The 19,437-nt window shown below is 45.2% G+C and overlaps 1 protein-coding gene across 1 annotated transcript in view; it reads right to left on the minus strand.

The window, feature by feature from the left end:
* The window catches only part of CCDC198 (coiled-coil domain containing 198), a 175,650-nt gene that overhangs the window by 14,304 nt on the left and 141,909 nt on the right, over positions 1-19,437 (minus strand). Inside the window, exon 5 of the mRNA XM_069207443.1 lies at positions 17,102-17,279. Within this exon, the coding sequence (XP_069063544.1) occupies positions 17,102-17,279 (178 nt within the window). The remainder of the gene's footprint in view (positions 1-17,101; positions 17,280-19,437) is intronic.

Consider the following 19,437-nt stretch of genomic DNA (forward strand, 5'->3'; position numbering starts at 1 on the left):
TAAAATATCTGGATTTAAAACATGTCTTTCCTGGTACACTCACAGACCATGCATGAAACATATGTTAGAGCCACATTTGCATCATCTATTGACGTGAAGGCAGCACTAATTTACAGACTCCTGTTGTGTTTTGTAAGTTAGTGCAGCTGTTGGGTCAACAAATGACGGTAATGTGTAAGAATTATTGTATATCTCACAGGCAACTGTATTTTTAACTTGCATTCCACATGTCCAAAAACATTGCCTGCAGCATATGAACAAATATGATACTGTCACTATAGAGCATTTAAATATGCACATTACTCTGATTTGGACTCACCAACAGGGCCACCAATCACAATCCCCAGATGGTCCAGCAGGTCTTGCTCCCAGGCAACCAGGTCAGGCCAAGGGTGTTTCAGCTGGTGGTCACTGCGCAGTGTTTTGTAGATTCGCTTGAGATGGTACAGGACCTTTGCCCACCAGAGCCTCCTTGCCTCTGTGTGATACTCCTGTATCACACGCCCACCTGCTTCGATCATTAAGGGTAGGAAGTGGCACACCAGCCAAATAAATCCACCCAGCTCCTCCTCTCCCATCCTTCCAAGACGAGGCCTACCCAACATGCTTGCACAAAAAAAGGGAATAAAGGGGTACAGAGGAGAATGGAGGGAAAGTAGGAGAGGGAAATGAAAAACAATTAACAGAACATAGCCCAACTATCCCCAAACTAACAATACCCGCAACAGACTCCCAACAGTACAAAGACAAATTTAGACACCAGAAATAACAAAAAAAATACTTACACAGGATACCACAGACACTTAGGAGACACAAAAAGACTATTTAAAGACCACACAGGAGACAAATTCACAAAATGCACAGAGAGACAAGTCAAAACACAGCCACACAGTCAGGAAATATCACAGTCTGCAAAGTGAAAGTGAAAGTACACCCACTGTACCAATTCTGTAAACAGGATATCCTATTACATCACTTCCTGCCTCAAATGCTGTGCGTTTTTAATCTTATGCATCAAAATATTATAAAACTTACAGTCTGTGCATCATTTTGTTTTTGTCACGCATGCTTAGAAATAACCCCGTATCCATATTTTGTTAAATATGTTTCATACTTAACCAATTTCAGGGGGTACAGTGTGGGAATTACCGCTCAGGGCCAATGGATGTTTCATGGCAATGAGCGTCATTTTTCAACACATATGCATCATTTTTTGACGCATGTGCTTCTTTTTTTACGCATATGCGTCAAAATTTCTGTCTATGACTGGGTTTGGGTAATTTCTCATTTGTAATAGTACATGACAGGTGTGACAATACAGATATAGGCTGATTGCACCAACATTGTGCATTCCGGTGTATAGGCACAAGTGACAGATAATACTACTGCATGATCCTCTAGTTGTTGTACCGGACTTGCACTCTTCACTGACGCAATAGATGGCCAAACGTGTGGAATACAATTAGGTATTTACCCAGTTTGGGCATGTTTTGCCTCAAGAGAGGATAGCAAGGCTACGCAACTCAATACAGTAACTCAATGCCTATGTGTCAATGTGTGTGAATTGGCTCTTACTATTGTAGTTGTCCCACTGTGTGAACATCACAAGACGCATTTTCACACATTTGCTTGTTTGCATGTGGAGTCAATGTGTCCAACCATCAGTTGCTATTCAGTGTGGAAATGAGAGAGGAAATGTGTTTGTCATACACGTAGCAACAAATGCTGTGTGCACTTCCTAGGATTTTTGGAACATAAGCACCACCAATGACAAAGCATGCACAGGACAGATAGAAGACGGTTGATCATGGCAATGTTCCAAAACTAAGCCATTACATGTCCTGGAATGTTGGATACTACTTCCTAGGCACTTGTTTGTGTACTACCCATGAGTCTGTCATGGGATAATGCTATGTGGGTACGGTGTTTGTGACACCGAGTCCCAAATACAATCCACAAATGTCATGTCATGCCACAGTTGGAGTCATATAAATGAGCCATGTCTCTCCTGTGACAGTGGAGGACCAGCAGAACAAGCAGCACGTGTTCTCATATTTCCAGTGGTAAAATGCACAAAGGTGTCCGGTTCAAGTGTGTGGGCCAATGTTTAGCCTGTACCATTAATGGGGTCCATGTTGTCACACTTACGTGCAGGTCTAGTCATGAGTCTGTAGAGCCATATCCTGCATCTACAAAGTATCCTTCACAGCTGAATTGAAGGAAAGCCAATGCAGAATTGAGAACACACATGGGGATAGTCCAGCCATGGCACTGCAGACGTGTTATGAAACTGACAACAGGGCAACCTTGGTGTGCTGACAAAGTTAATGGATCAGGAATTTTAAACCGGCAAGTTTCCTCATAACATTTGTACACAGGTTGGCCTCTAAAATTCCCACTGCATCCGGGAACATCAGTGCCTCTGTGCTGATTAATCTCACAGCTATTCACCACGCAAGCCCCATCAATATGTTGGGGGCAATGTGAATCAGCATGTGGACTGTCAGGGTCCTCACATGTGTTGACATTTCATGCACATTATCTGACGTTGTTTGTTGCGCTGGAGGCACCATACCCAATCCATGCATACAGCCATGGTACACTGTCACTATTTGTCACTCATGCATACATGAAACCCAGACAAGGGATGGGCCATGATTAGGCTGGTTGGAGACAAGTTCCACCTCATGGTACGATATGCAAACTGATTATGCTATACAATGTATTTGAGTATTCATTGTAGACCCGCCTGACACAATACCCCAGGAGGAAAGTGAGGGCTGGGAAAGCAACTATTATACAAATGTAGCCACAGGGAACCTTTATGGTAACGCAAACACAGGAACCAGTCAGGCTAGCAGGGTCAATCAGGATCAAAACATTTAACAAGGCAAATACACAGTGAGACTGGTCAACGGTGGAACAACACTGTGGAAAATGAAAACTGTGTTTGTCCTGTGTGTTGGAACGTAACACAATAACCCAACGCCTGTGATACACAAGTGATTTATACAGCAATGCATAACAGTGCTATACATAAAATGGCAGCTTCTATGCTGTTCCAGGCAGCTGCAAGGGCAGTGCATGTTCAAATGGCTGGTCTGCATGGAGGTGCTCACAGGTGTGTGCAGCTTCAGTCTCTAACAAGACCTGTAGGTGAAAATCAAGTTCAAAGGGCCAACAGTACCTTTCACATGGGAAGCAATATACAGATGATTACAGGTCCTACAGCCTACAAGGCAGTGCATTGTAAGCTCCATGCAGACAGAAGAACAATGACTATGGCATACCATACTAAAGAGGAAAGCACACTGGATTCAGAATGTGAGTCTGGGTGTGTGTAGAGGAGGGGTTATCTGGGTACACATATTCCCTTTCCAGTGACCTCTGAAGAAGGGTGGGGTGAGACAGTGATCATGGGTGTGGCAGGACTTAAGACCTGGGCTGGCATGTGCAGGGGATGTCTTGTGAGCAATGCTAGTCATACCTGGGGCCCTTGCGCTATCCATTTGCTGCTCCTATGGAATTCTTGTCACACATAGTCCTTGCAAAGATAGCTGATGTAACACTTACTGATGTCATGGGTCTGGTCATACCTTCTTGCCACCAAAAGCACATCCACAGCCCCATGTATGAGGCATTTTGTTACCTTATTGACTGATGGTGTCTTAGTTGTGTGCCATATGCTGCAATGAACCATGCTTCCAACATGTATGTGTGAAATAGCTGTGGTCCTCTGCTATTGCCCTTCAAATGTGAAATGTACAGGATATATGTCATTTACAGTGTGTGTGAATTTGGCTGTACATTTAAACGCATCAAATTTGAAGTGGGTTTTTCTGTATCCTAATCTGTATTTCTGCAATGTTCCATGAGGCTACACTCTGATTCTGATAGTTAGGGATAATGTTATGCAAAAAATGATTATCCAGACCATGATATGTTGAATAGTATAGGTGTTTATTGACATATGATAAGACAGTGGTGATGGATGAGTAGAGTTAAAAGAAATTTTGGACAGTATGTTGTCTCCGACACAATCCTGCAGCTGTATTTGGATGGTCCCCCTCATGTTGATGGACAGCATCCTCCTCTTCCTTCTCTTCAGGCATTTGTGGGTCGGGTTCATATAGGGGAATGTTCCTTCTTACACGTGTTGTGCATGATGGCACAGGTCAAAATTATTTTGCACATCATTTCAGGTGAGTATAGGAGGTTGCCTCCGGTGATGTCGAGGCACCTGAATCTTGACTTCAGGATGCCAAAGGTCCTCTCGACTATGGTGTGTGTGCTCCGAGGTGCTTCATTATAGGCACACTCTGCTGCAGTGCTTGGGTTTGCAAATGGGGTCATGATCCATGGCTGGATCCCATACCCCTGATCAGCTGAAAGAGAAAATGAGTGAGAACTTGTTGATGTAGCTTGCACCATGGTTATCACTTAGCATGACAGTTGTTCTCTCGTGTTGTCTGTGACTCATCAGTGTTTGTGTTATTGTGTGGAATCCTAGGCTTCTAGGATGTACCATCAGCATTGGGTTGTTTCCTTATCTGAACGGGTGTTAGGCTGATTGACCAGATGTCAGCAGTTTTTTTGTAGAGTTGCAGTACATTGTGTACTCCCTTGCACTATGTACTGTGAAAGAGGTGTCCATGTGTCTTAACTGGGGGTGACATGATACTTTCATACACAGAATCAATTCCACAGTGGTGATAACACGGTTGCATCTATATACCCTGGACATCCCATCCAATTTCACATATGCAATAGAATTATTTAAACATCAGTGAGACCCTTAGATTTGGCAAGGTGACAATGTACAATACATCTCCGTACGTTGTCAGCACTGACGTGTTGACATTTGACTAGGCACAAATTTCACATGTGTGACAAATTCTCTGCAGACCTATTTCTCTGCCCTTGCTAAGTCGACTCAGGTTGTAACGTGTACCTATACTACTGAACATGTTCTAGTTCAGCTGGCTAACTTGGTTGTGAGGTTGTCATTTTGAGTGTCAGAAGGTCCGTATGCCTGTACATCTGTTGTGTGTGTGTGTGAAATTGTCTCAATCCGTATGTGTAGGAATGTGCACTTTTCAATATTGTCACATCAATATGTGTTCTTTGCACAGTCCACTTGCTTATTGGTAGTGGGCAATGTGAGAGCAGGAGTGATGTGAGATATTGGTACAGCCTCAATGATTCCATGTCACCTTCATTGTAGTCATCATCATGCTATGTGTGTCATGGTGTTTGACCTAAGGCAAAAAACATTACACACCCCTTACACAGTACGTATTGGTTGGAAGGGTGTTTGATTGAGTGTTATTGATGTGATATTGAAAGATTAATCTTCCAAGTTGTACTGCCAGTTATGTTTTTTTAAATTGTTCCCTTGTGTCTGTGGAGTGGCATCTGTTGTTATTTTGTTCTGTCATTTGTCCATAGGTGTATATTCAAATGGGTCAGTGTGACGGGTTCTTTATCCCGGGTGGAAGGGATATTGGATTAAGACGACAGACGTGTATTCAAGGGGTTAATTAATTTATTTCTGTTATGGTTCTACGATAAACTTATTTTCTTCTCAGAATGTCAGGCTTGATATAGTCTCTCAATGCAAATAATAAATCCCGTGTTTATTTATTTTCTCTTCCAGGGTTCGGACAAGGGTCCTGGTGGGGTCTGGTCCGGCTTTAAGAGGGTTCTGCTCCTCCCGTGTGACAGCGGCCCAGGTTCCCAGAATAAAGAAGAAAAGAAAAACAGGTAAGTGGGGTTTAAGTAAATAGGTAGGGTTATTTGGGTTTAGTAGGGATGTGGGGGATAGGTAGGAGTGCCGGGAGGTGAGGGATACTTTTGATCACGTCCTTCTCCCTGCCCCGGTGCCTTCGTGGAACTCCCCTTTTTGTTGTGGTAACAATTATTTAGGGTGGGGTTTTTGTGCGGTTAGAGGGTACACTGGTTTCCCTTTTTACACCGTCTCCCCTCCCTTAAAGGACCTCAGCCCTTTCCCCTTGGTTCCCCGTAGTCCCAGTAACCACCCGGTGCCCCAGTCCCACTTGCGGTACGATCATACCTCTGTAGGCCACGTCCCTCCAGGGACGTGGCCGGCTTCCTGACGGTCTCCCGACTTCACTGACTCAGGGGCGGGAGGCTCCCTGCGTATCGCTCTTCCTTCGCGGTGCTCGTCTTGCTCTCTGCTTGCTCTCTGCGCGTCCTGATCCTTCGCGTCCCTCGGGGCTTCGGCGGCGTCCCTCCTTTCAAAATTCCCTCTGGCGTACATGACGTTTGACGTCATGACGTCCAGAGCTCCTCGGGTGCCCCCGGGGGATCCCTCGTCAGTTTCCTCGCTTCCCTGCAAGCCGGCGTCGGGAGACGTCCGCTTACACATCCCCTCACTTGAATGGGGCTGTTCGAGCCCCACAGGTCCCGGAAACCGGGATAGATAGTCGGCCTGACCCATAAGGTCACCTGGGAGATGGCAGACCTGAAAGGAGAAAGGTTGAAGCTCGATGAACCATCTCAGGATGCGATTGTTGGTATTTTTATATCTTGAGAGCCAGGTAAGGGGAGCGTGATCTGTATACAACAGGAAGGACCTGCCCAAAAGGTAATATTGGAGGCTTTCGATTGCCCACTTAATGGCAAGACACTTTCGCTCGATAATGGGATACTTCCGTTCTCTGGGAAACAGTTTACGGCTAATAAAGACCACGGGATGGCTTACTTCGGTTTCATCTTTCTGAAAAAGCACGGCTCCCAATCCTACGTCGGAGGCATCCGTTTGAAGATGGAAGGGTTTATTAAATTCAGGGCATTTTAAAATCGGTTGAGTAGTGAGACATCTCTGTAAGGTACGATAACTATGGAATTGACCTGGGCTTAGTCTCGTAATGGTTTTAGGTTGTCCCTTTCTCAGAAGGTCAGTCAGGGGGGCGGCCAAGGTGGAGTAATGGGGTATAAAGCGTCGATAGTATCCTACCAAGCCTAAAAAAGAACGGACCTCCTTTTTTGAGGTAGGAGCATCGATGCGTAGGATGGCCTCAATTTTGTTCATTTGGGGTCTCAGTATACCTTTCCCTATGTGATAGCCCAGATAAGAGATAGCTTTAAAGGCCAGTCGGCTCTTAGAAGGGTTGGCTGTCAGTCCCGCCCTTCGTAATGCTATAAAGATTTTTCCTATGTGCGTTAAATGGTCCTCCCAAGTCTCGCTAAATATGACGATGTCATCCATATATGCGGCAGCGTACCTGGTATGAGGTCGTAGAATGGTATCAATGAGACGTTGGAAGGTTGCGGGGCCCCATGTAACCCGAAAGGGAGAACCTTAAAATGATATAGTCCAGAGGGGGTAGAGAAGGCCGTTTTTTCTCTATCTTTTGGGGCCAGGGGGATCTGCCAGTAGCCTTTTGTCAAGTCGAGAGTAGACATGTAGTGAGCTTTCCCCAATTTCTCTAAAAGTTCGTCTACTCTAGGAAGAGGATACGTGTCAAACTGGGATATAGAATTGACTTGTCTAAAGTCAATTCAAAAACGTATAGACCCATCCGGTTTGGGCACCAATACTACTGGCGAACACCAGGGGCTTTGAGAAGGTTCTATAATATCTAGGTCTAGCATTTTCTCTATTTCGCTCTCTACCAGAACCTTCCTGGCTTCGGGGATACGATAAGGGCGTAAGCGCACTATCTTGTCAGGAGGGGTTAAGATCTGATGATGTACCAAATTGGTTCTTCCCGGTGTCAATGAGAACATCTGAGCATGTTCCTCAAGGAGTTTGTTTAACTGCTTGCGCTGTTGAACCGAGATATCTGTATTTATGACCGGTATCTCGTGTCCACTGGGGCGATCAGTGGGGCACCACCCTACCTCTAATTCCTTAACAGTGTTAACGAGACATCCTCGGACCGGGTCGGTCACAGGTTCTTCCCATTTTTTTAGCAAATTAACGTGAAAGATCTGTGACCTATTGGGTCTATCGGTGAGCTGAATTTTATAGGTCACAGGTGTTACTATTCCTGTCACGTTATATGGTCCCTGCCACTTTGCTAACAATTTGTTGTCTGAGCTGGGGAGAAGCACTAACACTTTATCCCCTATGGAAAAAGACCTCAACTGTGTATTCCTATCATAATACCTTTTCTGTTTCTCTTGAGCCTTCTCCATGTGTTCCCTTACATTTTCCCACACCGTGTGTAGGTGGTTTTTTAATTCTTGGGTATATTTCAGAAGGGTCTTTTCCCCATCCTCCTCTTCCCATAATTCCACTGCCATATCTAATAGGGTTCTGGGTTGTCGTCCGAACAACAGTTCAAACGGACTATGGCCTGTAGAAGCTTGCTCATGGATTCTGACAGCGTATAATACTAAGGGGAGTTTCCTATCCCAGTCTTTACCTGACTCGGAGATTGATTTCTTTAGAAGGTTTTTCAGCGTTCGGTTGTACCGTTCCACCAGACCATCAGTCTGTGGATGATAAACCGAAGTCCGCAATTGTTTGATCCCCAAGAGTTGACATATTTGGGACATTAGGGAGGAAATGAATTGGGTGCCTTGGTCTGTTAAGATTTCTCGGGGAAAGCCGATACGGGAGAAGAACCCTATCATGGCGTGGGCAACGCTCTTGGTGTTGATACTACTAAGAGGGATGGCCTCGGGGTACCTTGTGGCGTAGTCCACCAACACTAATATGTAACGGTATCCTCGAGAAGAGGGTAGGAGAGGACCAACAATGTCCATTCCTATTCGTGAGAAGGGAATATCTATGATAGGAAGGGGTTGTAAAGGGGCTCTTCTCCTTGTACCAGGATCAATCATTTGGCATTTAGGACACTGCTGACAGAATTTCCTAATCTGAGAAAAGACACCCGGCCAATAGAACCTCCTCAACAGATACTCCTCCGTTTTTTCCCTCCCATAGTGGCCACCCCCTGGCTGACTGTGGGCTAGGTGGAGAACTTGTTGTCTGTAGGGTTCAGGGACTATCAATTGCTTCTTTTCTGCTCGGTCATTGTTAGTGACTCGGTATAATAGATTTTTAACTATTGTGAACGATGGACCTTTATCTTGGAGGGTCCGGGGTCGTGCACTTTTCCAGGCATGAACCAAACTTGGATCTTCTCTTTGACAGCTCCGGAAGGGGGGAAGGTTAGTAAGGGTAAGAACCGGTGTAATTACCCTCTCTGGGCTTGAATTTTCTTTTGCGTAGGCTTTTCTGGTTGCTCTCTTTTCACCTCGGGAGGGTTTATACCGATCTAGTGGGGGCGGTATATGTATGTTAGAGAAGGGAGCATTTTTCCACCATGTATTCATTTCTTCAGAATGTCTGGTACTATCTAGAAGCTCCGAAAATGTTGTACAATCCGTTCCTATAATAGCTTCTTCCACTAGTCGTTCCACTACCCCCATCCTTATGGGATTTTCTTTTCCTCCCCATGACAGGGTGGTCCACGTTAGAGGATATTCTTTGGTTTCCCCATGAATACAACAGATGGACACAGTAAAACCGGCAGTAAAGGTAGGGTTAACAAGTAGATCAGCTCGGATTACGGACTGACTGCACCCTGAATCGATAAGGGCCAGAGTGGGTCTTCCATTGATAACCAGTCTCTTCTTATATGGGGTTTCTTTTCCCCCGGTATAAAAGACTCGTCCCCTAGTAATTCCTATTTCCATTGGTTCTGGTTTTTCGGTTTTTAGGGGGCAAAGCCGGGCTATATGACCCCATTCACCACAACTAAAACACTGTGGCTGTTGAACATACGGCTTTTCAAACCCTCGCGTTTTTCCACTTTCCTCGTTGGTTCTTTGTCCTGCCGATGAGGATGAACTGGGATTCTGTCAAATCGGACTAGGTGTTGACCGAAGGGGGGGGACCTTAAATTCGAGGGAGCGGTGAAAGGCACATGCTAACTCGATGGTGGTGTTAGTGTCTGGGTTTGGGTGTTGTTTGATCCAGTGACGTGTGTTGGGGGGTAGGGCGTCTAGATACTGTTCCAAGAGGACGATCTCGATGATGTCTTCCCTATTAGTCCCGATGGGGCCTAACCACTTGAGACCCAAATCCTTGATCCGGAAGTATAGGGCTCGGGGATTCTCGGAGGGTCCCCACTTGGCTTTTCTAAACCGGACTCGGTAGTGTTCTGAATCGAAACCCACCCTTTCCAGGATGCTCTTTTTAATGTCCTGATAGGGAGTTATTCCACCTGGGTTCACCGCTTGATAAGCCGCTTGGAGGGTTCCTGTCAATAATGGGGCTATATATTGACCCCATCGCTCCTGGGGCCAGGTAGCTGAAGTGGCAACTCGCTCAAAATTGGTGAAGAAAGCATCTGTGTCTTCGCGTTCCTGGTACCGCTGTAGGACCGAACTGGGTACATTTGGGTGTACCCGGGTGGCAGCAATGGTATCCGTGAGATTTTTAATGGCAGTTTCATGAACCAATTGATTGTTGGCCATGATAGTGGCCTGGCTTTTGAGCGCGTTTTGCAGGGCCTCCCTTTCCACTTTAGCCTCCTTCTGTTGCTCTTCCCAGACTATTTGCAGATGCCTCTGTCCCTCGGCCAACTGCTGCATCATATCTGATATTGTGGGTTTATCCTCCATGGTTCTAGACTGTCTGTCGCCCGGTCCAATATCCCACTTCTGACACCACTGTGACGGGTTCTTTATCCCGGGTGGAAGGGATATTGGATTAAGACGACAGACGCGTATTCAAGGGGTTAATTAATTTATTTCTGTTATGGTTCTACAATAAACTTATTTTCTTCTCAGAATGTCAGGCTTGATATAGTCTCTCAATGCAAATAATAAATCCCGTGTTTATTTATTTTCTCTTCCAGGGTTCGGACAAGGGTCCTGGTGGGGTCTGGTCCGGCTTTAAGAGGGTTCTGCTCCTCCCGTGTGACAGCGGCCCAGGTTCCCAGAATAAAGAAGAAAAAAAAAACAGGTAAGTGGGGTTTAAGTAAATAGGTAGGGTTATTTGGGTTTAGTAGGGATGTGGGGGATAGGTAGGAGTGCCGGGAGGTGAGGGATACTTTTGATCACGTCCTTCTCCCTGCCCCGGTGCCTTCGTGGAACTCCCCTTTTTGTTGTGGTAACAATTATTTAGGGTGGGGTTTTCGTGCGGTTAGAGGGTACACTGGTTTCCCTTTTTACACCGTCTCCCCTCCCTTAAAGGACCTCAGCCTTTTCCCCTTGGTTCCCCGTAGTCCCAGTAACCACCCGGTGCCCCAGTCTTACTTGCGGTACGATCGTACCTCTGTAGGCCACGCCCCTCCAGGGACGTGGCCGGCTTCCTGACGGTCTCCCGACTTCACTGACTCAGGGGCGGGAGGCTCCCTGCGTATCGCTCTTCCTTCACAGTGCTCGTCTTGCTCTCTGCTTGCTCTCTGCGCGTCCCGATCCTTCGCGTCCCTCGGGGCTTCGGCGGCGTCCCTCCTTTCAAAATTCCCTCTGGCGTACATGACGTTTGACGTCATGACGTCAAGAGCTCCTCGGGTGCCCCCGGGGGATCCCTCGTCAGTTTCCTCGCTTCCCTGCAAACCGGCGACGGGAGACGTCCGGTTACAGTCAGGATATCACACATGCCTAGCAGTGTCACAACCTCATTTTCTTCCTGACCATGTGTCGATGTAGTGGTGTATGTGTTGTGTGTCCTAGAGGGATGCTGTGCTGTGTGTATATAAGTAGGTTTCTGTACTTATCAACAAGTAGGCCATTTCCATATCGTCCATCCTGGAAGTGTTGATTGACGGTGCAGTGACGGAAGATGAATGAATCATGTACACTCCCAGGATACTTTGCCACGATGTTGGTGATCAAACCCCGGTGATCGACAATGGCCTGCACATTGATGGAGTGTATGTGCTTCCTGTTGCAGTATGGATGTTCGGTTGCAGCAGGTCGCACAATGCGTACATGTGTGCAGTCAATGGCACCAAGGACGTGTGAGAAGCCGTTGATTTGGTAGAAGCTCTGTTTTGTCTCCTGCTGCTTCAGCTGTGTGTTGGGGAAGCTGACGTGGCGGAGTGTGAGGGAGATGATGGCATCCAGTACCTTAGGTAGGAAGGCAGAGAATGAGGGCTGTCATATCCCGGCAACCAGGGCACCAGTAGTTTGAAAGGAGCCACTTGCCAACATGTGGAGTACAGCTAGCAGCTTGGTTTCTCGTGGAATGGTGCGGTGACTGGGCTCAATGTTGCGCAGCAGCTGCTGAATGACTTGCCAGTTGGGCCTGTACCTGCACGTGTTGTAGAAGCTGCTGTTGTTGGTCCTGTGGTCTGTGTGCATACTGGATGAAAAGCACCTCCATGTCTTCCTTTTGGAGCTCTGCTGTTGCTTCTGTGTGTTTTCCTTAAGTACTGGTGTGTTTGCCCCATTTTAACGCCTGCCCTGTCCCAGGCGTTATTTTTTGACACAAATCGGGCTGTGCATCATTTTCCGGCACAGCCTCCTGGCCGTGCTAGATTTTTGCGCGATTGGATAAATAAGGCGCACAGGTGTTTAAGTCATTTGTTGGACGGGAACGCCTACCTTGCATGTCATTAACGCAAGGCGGTTTCTCGCATCCAGAAAATGACGCACATGGAGGAATTTTGGCATTCGCGGGCTCGGGCATCAAAGTTTAAATATGGTGCACGGTTTGCGCCGAATGTGCATCAAACTTTTTGATGCACATTTGCTGCAAACAGAGTAGAAATGTGCCCCTAACAGAGTAAATGAAGAAAATCAAAAGATTGTGGCATGCTTTACATACGCTGAGGGTAATACAACAAGCAGATGTACACAGAAAACTGTATTTTCAAGGACATCATTGGTTACTGACGGAGTAATAAGTTTGATTGGATGAACCATGAAGAGAGGGAGATGTCCACACTAAAGAGGAATCACAGTTAAATAACTAAGCAAAGCATTTTAGTGCATGGGTATGTGTAGGGCTAGATTAACATGAGGGATAAATAGATCTTCACCAAAAATTGGTGGCGGTCTCATCAAGCCATCTATCCTTGAAATTCCCCCAACCCATTCAGAGAAACAGGAAGGGTGATGGTCTTGATAGTTACAGAGCTGCCACAAGCTGGGGTTTGTGGACAATGGATATGATTCATTTCTCCAAAATGGTGTTGGGCCAGCTGTCCAAGTTAGGATGCCTGGCCCCCTTCTATTTCAGATAGAGTCCCTGCAGTGCAATAACGTCTTGTACCAGCAGTCTAGCACAGAAAAAATTAAAAATGATTGGGACATGCTGGAGGAAAAGTCTGAGCACTCTAGGAAATTTTTAAATGTGGTTACTGAAAATATACCGCCAATTTTGAAGTACAGTTCCAATACTCACCTTCGTAACTGCATTTCCACAGTGATTACATGGTATGGTGGGCTCTCTGCTATAGAAAGCCAAACCAACTCTTATGTTTTGTGTCTTTACAGATAAAATATTTGCAAGCTTAGTTAATCTGTTGGTAATTAAATGCTGTTCTGGGCATTTGTGGTCATTGTTTGTTTTGTATCTGTGAGAAATTGGGTTGTTGATTGACTGGGGTTTGAGCCCTGGTCAAGCATCAGTTGCAATCCCTTGCAGAGTGAATCACAAAAAGTAACTAAATTAACATGTACTTAACCCTGGGTAGTTTGGCACAAAAAGCAGTCTGGCTCAACTTAGAGGCAATTGGTAAAGTATTTATGCAGCACACAAACAGTAATAAAGTGAAAACACAGCACAAGAAAAATCCCTAACAAGTTGAGAGAAAATTTTAATAAATTAATTAACACCAAAATGACAGACATCTGATCAGTAGAACCAGACTTATGAATTTCTAAAGTTTAAAGTTCAAAATAGCACCAAAAAGTTAAAAACACCAGCCACGAACATCTGGTCACACAAGACCAAGGCAAAGTCAAAAGTTAAGGCTGACCCCAATTGAGCACCATTTGGATACAAGAACTGGATAGGGCCCAGCCAGTGGTTTAAACATTTTTAAGAGAAAATGTCTGAGAAGGTAAAACTTCAGAAGGGCAAGGCCTAAGTGTCCAAGGAGGGAGTGTCAGCGTCGGATAACTGTGGCATGTAGCCGTGGTGAAGATTTTTACCTTTGGACTTGGGGGCATAACTACAAGGTTTTGACGCATGGCAGCGCCGCAAGCCTGCATTGCCCTGCACTAAAAGAAAAGGGCAAGAATGCACTGTATCTATTAGACACAGCACATTCCTGTCCTTTTCCCCTGCACTGGTGCACAACGGGCTAGCATGCACAATGCAGACACCCTTGTACCATGGTGCAAGGTTGTTTGCATTGCTGGGATGATTTTTTCCTGCAGGAAGGGACACCTTCCTCCACAAAAACAATCAAGAAAGATGTTTTCCTGCAGGATGCAGCACATGTAGAAAAAGGAAAAACGAGGAGAAATAAAGGTGCTTCTCCTCGTTGCGCCTTCCTTACACCTCCCCTGGGGAGGCGTAGGCTTTTGACGCAATCCCATGTTTACGAAATCTCATAAATCTGGGAGTGTGTCAAATGCCATGGGTGTTACGTGGGAACACCCACCGTAAGGCCTATGGCACAACTCCCTGTTGTAGGGCGAGTCAATGCAGTGACTTACGCTGTGCTTACTCAGTCCATATTTACAAAGCCATGAAAAGCCATGCAGGGTGTCTTTACGTGGCCTTGTAGAGATGGCCCTGCAGTGTATGCCACCGGACCGTCACTAAAAGTGATGTTCCGGCAGCGCAGAGTAAATATGCCTCTTAGTGGATCACATGGTAGTCGAAAACCTCCAGTTGGACGAAGCAGAAGGATGCATCCAAACACAGTTTCACAAGGTTAGACATCCCTCTGGCAAAGGACTGCTGTAACAGATTTGCTGCTGTGGAGAAGAAAGAAGTGCGAGAAGCCACATAGTCAATCCAAATGGCAATGCACCTACGGTGGATAGGTGAGACAAATGGTCCCAGTCTCCTCCTTGTTCTCAGAGTGCTTTTTGGCCAAATTTTGTTTAAGTCCTCAGTTTTGGAAAATAGTCATCTGGGCACAACCAAATATAATGGTCCAGAAGTGAAAGGCGACCTCTTGGGAGTTCAGGACTCACTCATGCTGGGTCTAGGTGCGGGTTCAAGATGGTGGTTACTGTGATGTCTCTGTGACTCTAAACAGGAGGCCAGCAAACTAGCCCTTGAAGTCACTTCTGGAAGTCCTGGGTGCAGGTATAGATGCAGGGCTCAGCATCAGGGCTGGCCTCTGATAGTTCAAGGCAGGCTCCAGGCAGCAAAGCAGTCCTTCCAGGTACAGCAGTGTCTAGCACAGTGCACAACAGGTCACAGCATCAGACAGTCCAACGAAAGTCCATCCTCAGGTCCAGTAGTGAATTGAAGTGTGGGTATAAGTGGCCTATTATTATACCCTAGTGCCTTGCTCCTAGAAGATGGGAGATGTTTCTGGAAATGTTTTCTGAAGTTCTGGGAGTTTCCTGCCTCCCCTGCCCTGGTTACAAGCTGGATGCAGTGACAATACAGGGTTGTTTGGCCTACTGTGAGGAGACAGGATACAGCCTATTCAGATGCAAGTGAGGCTGTGGTTAGCTCTGCCCCATTCATGTCAGTTGATGGCCCATTGAGGTTTAGTTAATACCGTGATTTTGTGACTGTTTGGGAGCAATTCAAAAAGACTAATTGTCAGCTCACCCAGTCATATGACCCAAGACAGTCTGCAGGCACAAAGGGCTGAGGGCAGAAAAGTAACGATTTTCTAAAAGTGGTATTTTAAAAATTGTAATAGTAAATTTGACTTTACCATTAAAGAGGGTTTACCATTACAGTCCCGTAGATTCCAAACATGACATATCCACCTCCTCTTATTTAGGAATTACAGTTTATTAAATGTAATAAGGAATCCCCAATACTCTCACATGGGAGGAGGAGGCTTCGCAGTAGTGATACACAAATTTGGGAGTTTTTGACTACCAGGATATGTAAAACATAAAAGTACATGTCCTACCTTTTAATTTCACAGCACCCTGCCCTTGCACTACCTATGGCCTACCTTAGGGGTCACATATATCTAATAAAAGGGGAGTTTAAGGCTTGTCAAGGTAGTTAAAAGGCCAATTATATTTTTCCAATAATGTAGAACTTGCTTTGAAGATATTGGCCTTGCATCTCTTTCAACTATCTTTCAGAAATGTAGTCAGTACAAGTGTCAATTGTTTCTCCATTTTCGTTCTACGGCATAATCAATGTGCCACTCTACATTGAAAATAGTTGTGAACTATCCTTGAGCAGTTTGAATTTTTACAGTGCATGGGCATCCATGATACCTGCTTGAGTCTTAGTGGTTGATTAGTATTGAATGGCTATGCATTCCAGATCTATAAATACAGTAGATTTAAAAAGGAGATGTAGTTGGAAATGAATTAATAGGTCAGTGCCCATCTTGAGGAGAATCTTCTCTGGATTTTAAAAGCAGTGGCTGTTTGTGAGAAAGGAGTGAGTGACAACAGTAGTCCAGCTTATAGGCAAACAATCTGTTGCATTAGTACAGGCAAAAGTAGAAAATCAGCAGTTACTAATAAAATCAGTGAGTTTTGATGATTTGCAAGACGTGCAGTTAGAGAGCCAATGGTAGAGAGGTGTTCTTGATCTTGGATTTGGTGTATCGGGAGGATCCCAAAATAAATGATCCAGTTAGTAATGGCAATCATTGGAGAGGGAAGAGCAAGAAGGCAAGTGTTGAATTTTGGAGAGGAATTAGATCCTGTTAAATTGATTGAGGGAGTTGCTGAATGAACTAAAGATGTGGCACTAGATGTGGTTTTGAGTTTGATTTTGAATTTGTTAAACAGCATAGTCAATATTACAAAATTTATATTTGAAATTTGCACCAGTATTTTGCTGTTATAAAAGCTGCTATATGTTTCTAGCTGTAGTTTATTGTAACTTTGAATTCATGAGTTCACATTGACATCTTCAGTTGTTTGGGTGTACAAGACCAATCTAAACTTGAAATACAGAATGTATTTAATCAAAACAAATCAATGTCATGGGCCTATTCCTTACATTAAAAACGTAATTTTTAAACAGGTGTAAACTTTAATACAACTGTCTATTCTTTACCGTGGTGAAAGTTGAATGTTTCATCATGTTCAACCGTTATAAACTCATCGTCGACATTGTTTCTGTGCACATTTTCTCGCACTTTTTTGGCCTTCAGTTCTTTCATTTTCTGCTTGTTGATCCGTGCATCCCTGTGGATGTTTCTCCTTAGTTCTGCTTGTGCCTGCATTTGCTTCATCTAGACAAGCAAAAGAATAATAAATGTTTTTGGGTACCTGAAGTTTTCGTTATTGTCCTGATAAGTAGATATTTAGATTTTAAATGTTCTGGCTATCCCAACATGTCCCAACATATTCATATTTGTTCAGATACTTATCAGTAATCTTCAATATGCCACGTCCACCACCTTCTCATGGCTAGGTGTGAGGTTCAGTCCAAGGTAACCTGTCAACTATGTTCCAGTATGATAAAAAATATCATCCACCCCATAATGTGAACTCTCTCCACATTAATTCCTGTCTCATCACTGGAGGCCTGTGGATTGCAGCGGGATTGTGACATGACTAACGGACTTATTACGAGGCTTGCGGCCCGAAGACTGCCAGCCTCGCTGTAGAAGTCCGACTGCCGCAGCTGTGGTGGTCCGACCGTCACATTACGAGGTTGGTGGATCTGCCTCAGTTCCAACCAAGATCACTGATCCCGATGGGCTTACAGCGGTCCTGGTTGTAATCTGCCAGGGCGTCGCTGAGTTCAACATAGTTCTCTACCAGCCTTTCAATGGCAGTTCGACTGCAATGAATAGGCTGGCAGAGAACAAATGCAGGGGGCGACAGGGGGGCCCCTGCACTGCCCATGCCAATGGGGTCCCCCTGTCCAGCACCCTTGAAATGCACACTGTCTGCTGTGTAGACAGAGTGCATTTCAAGGGTGCTGGTGCACCCTTTGTGGAGCAGCATTGGCGCCGGCTCTATTATGAGCCGGCCGCAATGCCACTGCACCTTTCTCGCTGGGCTGATGGTCAGGAACCTTGGTTTCCACCCATCAGCCCAGTAGGAAGGTTGTAATAGGACCTGTGGGAGGACCACCACCTCGATGGTAGTCCCCTTACCATGGGTCTGGCGGTCAGCAAAGATGACCGCCAAACACGTAATCTGGCCTGAATCCAACCTATTGCAATGAAGATAACCAGGATGAGCAGCTGTCCTGGATTTGCCAGAAAAGTTTCCGGTTTTCACCATCTGACTGAGCATGTTTAAGTAAATTCAGAATGTATCCTAGTTTTCAGAGATGGTCAGCAGAATACAGAAAAATGCAAGTTTTCATGCATTACCGTGCAGGCTATGTTAGAAGTCCTGGCAGGAAGAAGTTTGGAGAGCAAAGATCTTACTGTGTGTAAATGTGCATTTAATTACCCTTACAGCTTGATTGTCTGTGCCTTCTATGTTGTGAGTGTTATCAATTAAGTTATTGCGTTTCCCTAGTGGATGAAAAATTGTAGTCGTACTTCTATGTTTGTGAATTTTCCAGGTTTGGAGTTTCAAAGTCTGGTCACCCTATCACTACCTTGTCCTTCTTCCTTGTCCTAGACCAGTGAAGGTTTCACAACTAGTAACAAAAAAGAAAAGCTAACTCAACATAAAGTGCAAAGAGCAGTGGCAGCTTGCCAATGTGGGTGTCAGGTCTGTGACCACTTACTTTCTTTCCCCAACTTTCAATTTTTTTATGTAGTGGTTATAAAGCCATGATAAAAAAAGAAACAAGCATGCTGGCTGAGAGCTGCAATTACCCTGAGTCATGTTCAGCTTCCAATGTCCAGGCTTTGATGACATTCACTGGGGTACGTGTGCAGCCATGCCATCCAAGGCTGTCTGTCAACAACATTTACAGGGCTGATAAGTTCACAGGCATGAGGCCTGTGTAGTCATCAGCCTGGCAAAGCCATAGCTTTGGTGCTAACCTCCGCCACATGATGACGTGGAAGAGTGACACTCAATCTGCTCACTTTAAAAGTCTTTACGCATAGGATTATCTAGCGTCTGGCTCTCCAAGCCTGAAAGGGTATTGTCCTGACCTATACTGGCTTATCATGGATGGCGCTAGCTAATCCTATGCAATGAGACTTAGCTGTACAAATGGCAAAAGGTCTAGATACTTTCTAGCTCAGCATGGATGCCAATGTGCTAATACTATGCTTATAAACTCTTCTTGAAAAACAGACATTTTAGGTGATCAGATTTTGGTGATGTTGTAGGGTGCTCCATGTAAAAGCTGCTCTTCACACAGCACATTGCTTGACTTTACTAAGGTCGAGATGTATTAAAAGATTGGCTGGAAAACTCAGTTCAGGATCTGTGCTATATAAAAACACACTTCTATATGTTTAATATAAAATA

This window comes from Pleurodeles waltl, chromosome 9, assembly GCF_031143425.1.
Source record: "Pleurodeles waltl isolate 20211129_DDA chromosome 9, aPleWal1.hap1.20221129, whole genome shotgun sequence".
Classification (NCBI taxonomy): Eukaryota; Metazoa; Chordata; class Amphibia; order Caudata; family Salamandridae; genus Pleurodeles; species Pleurodeles waltl.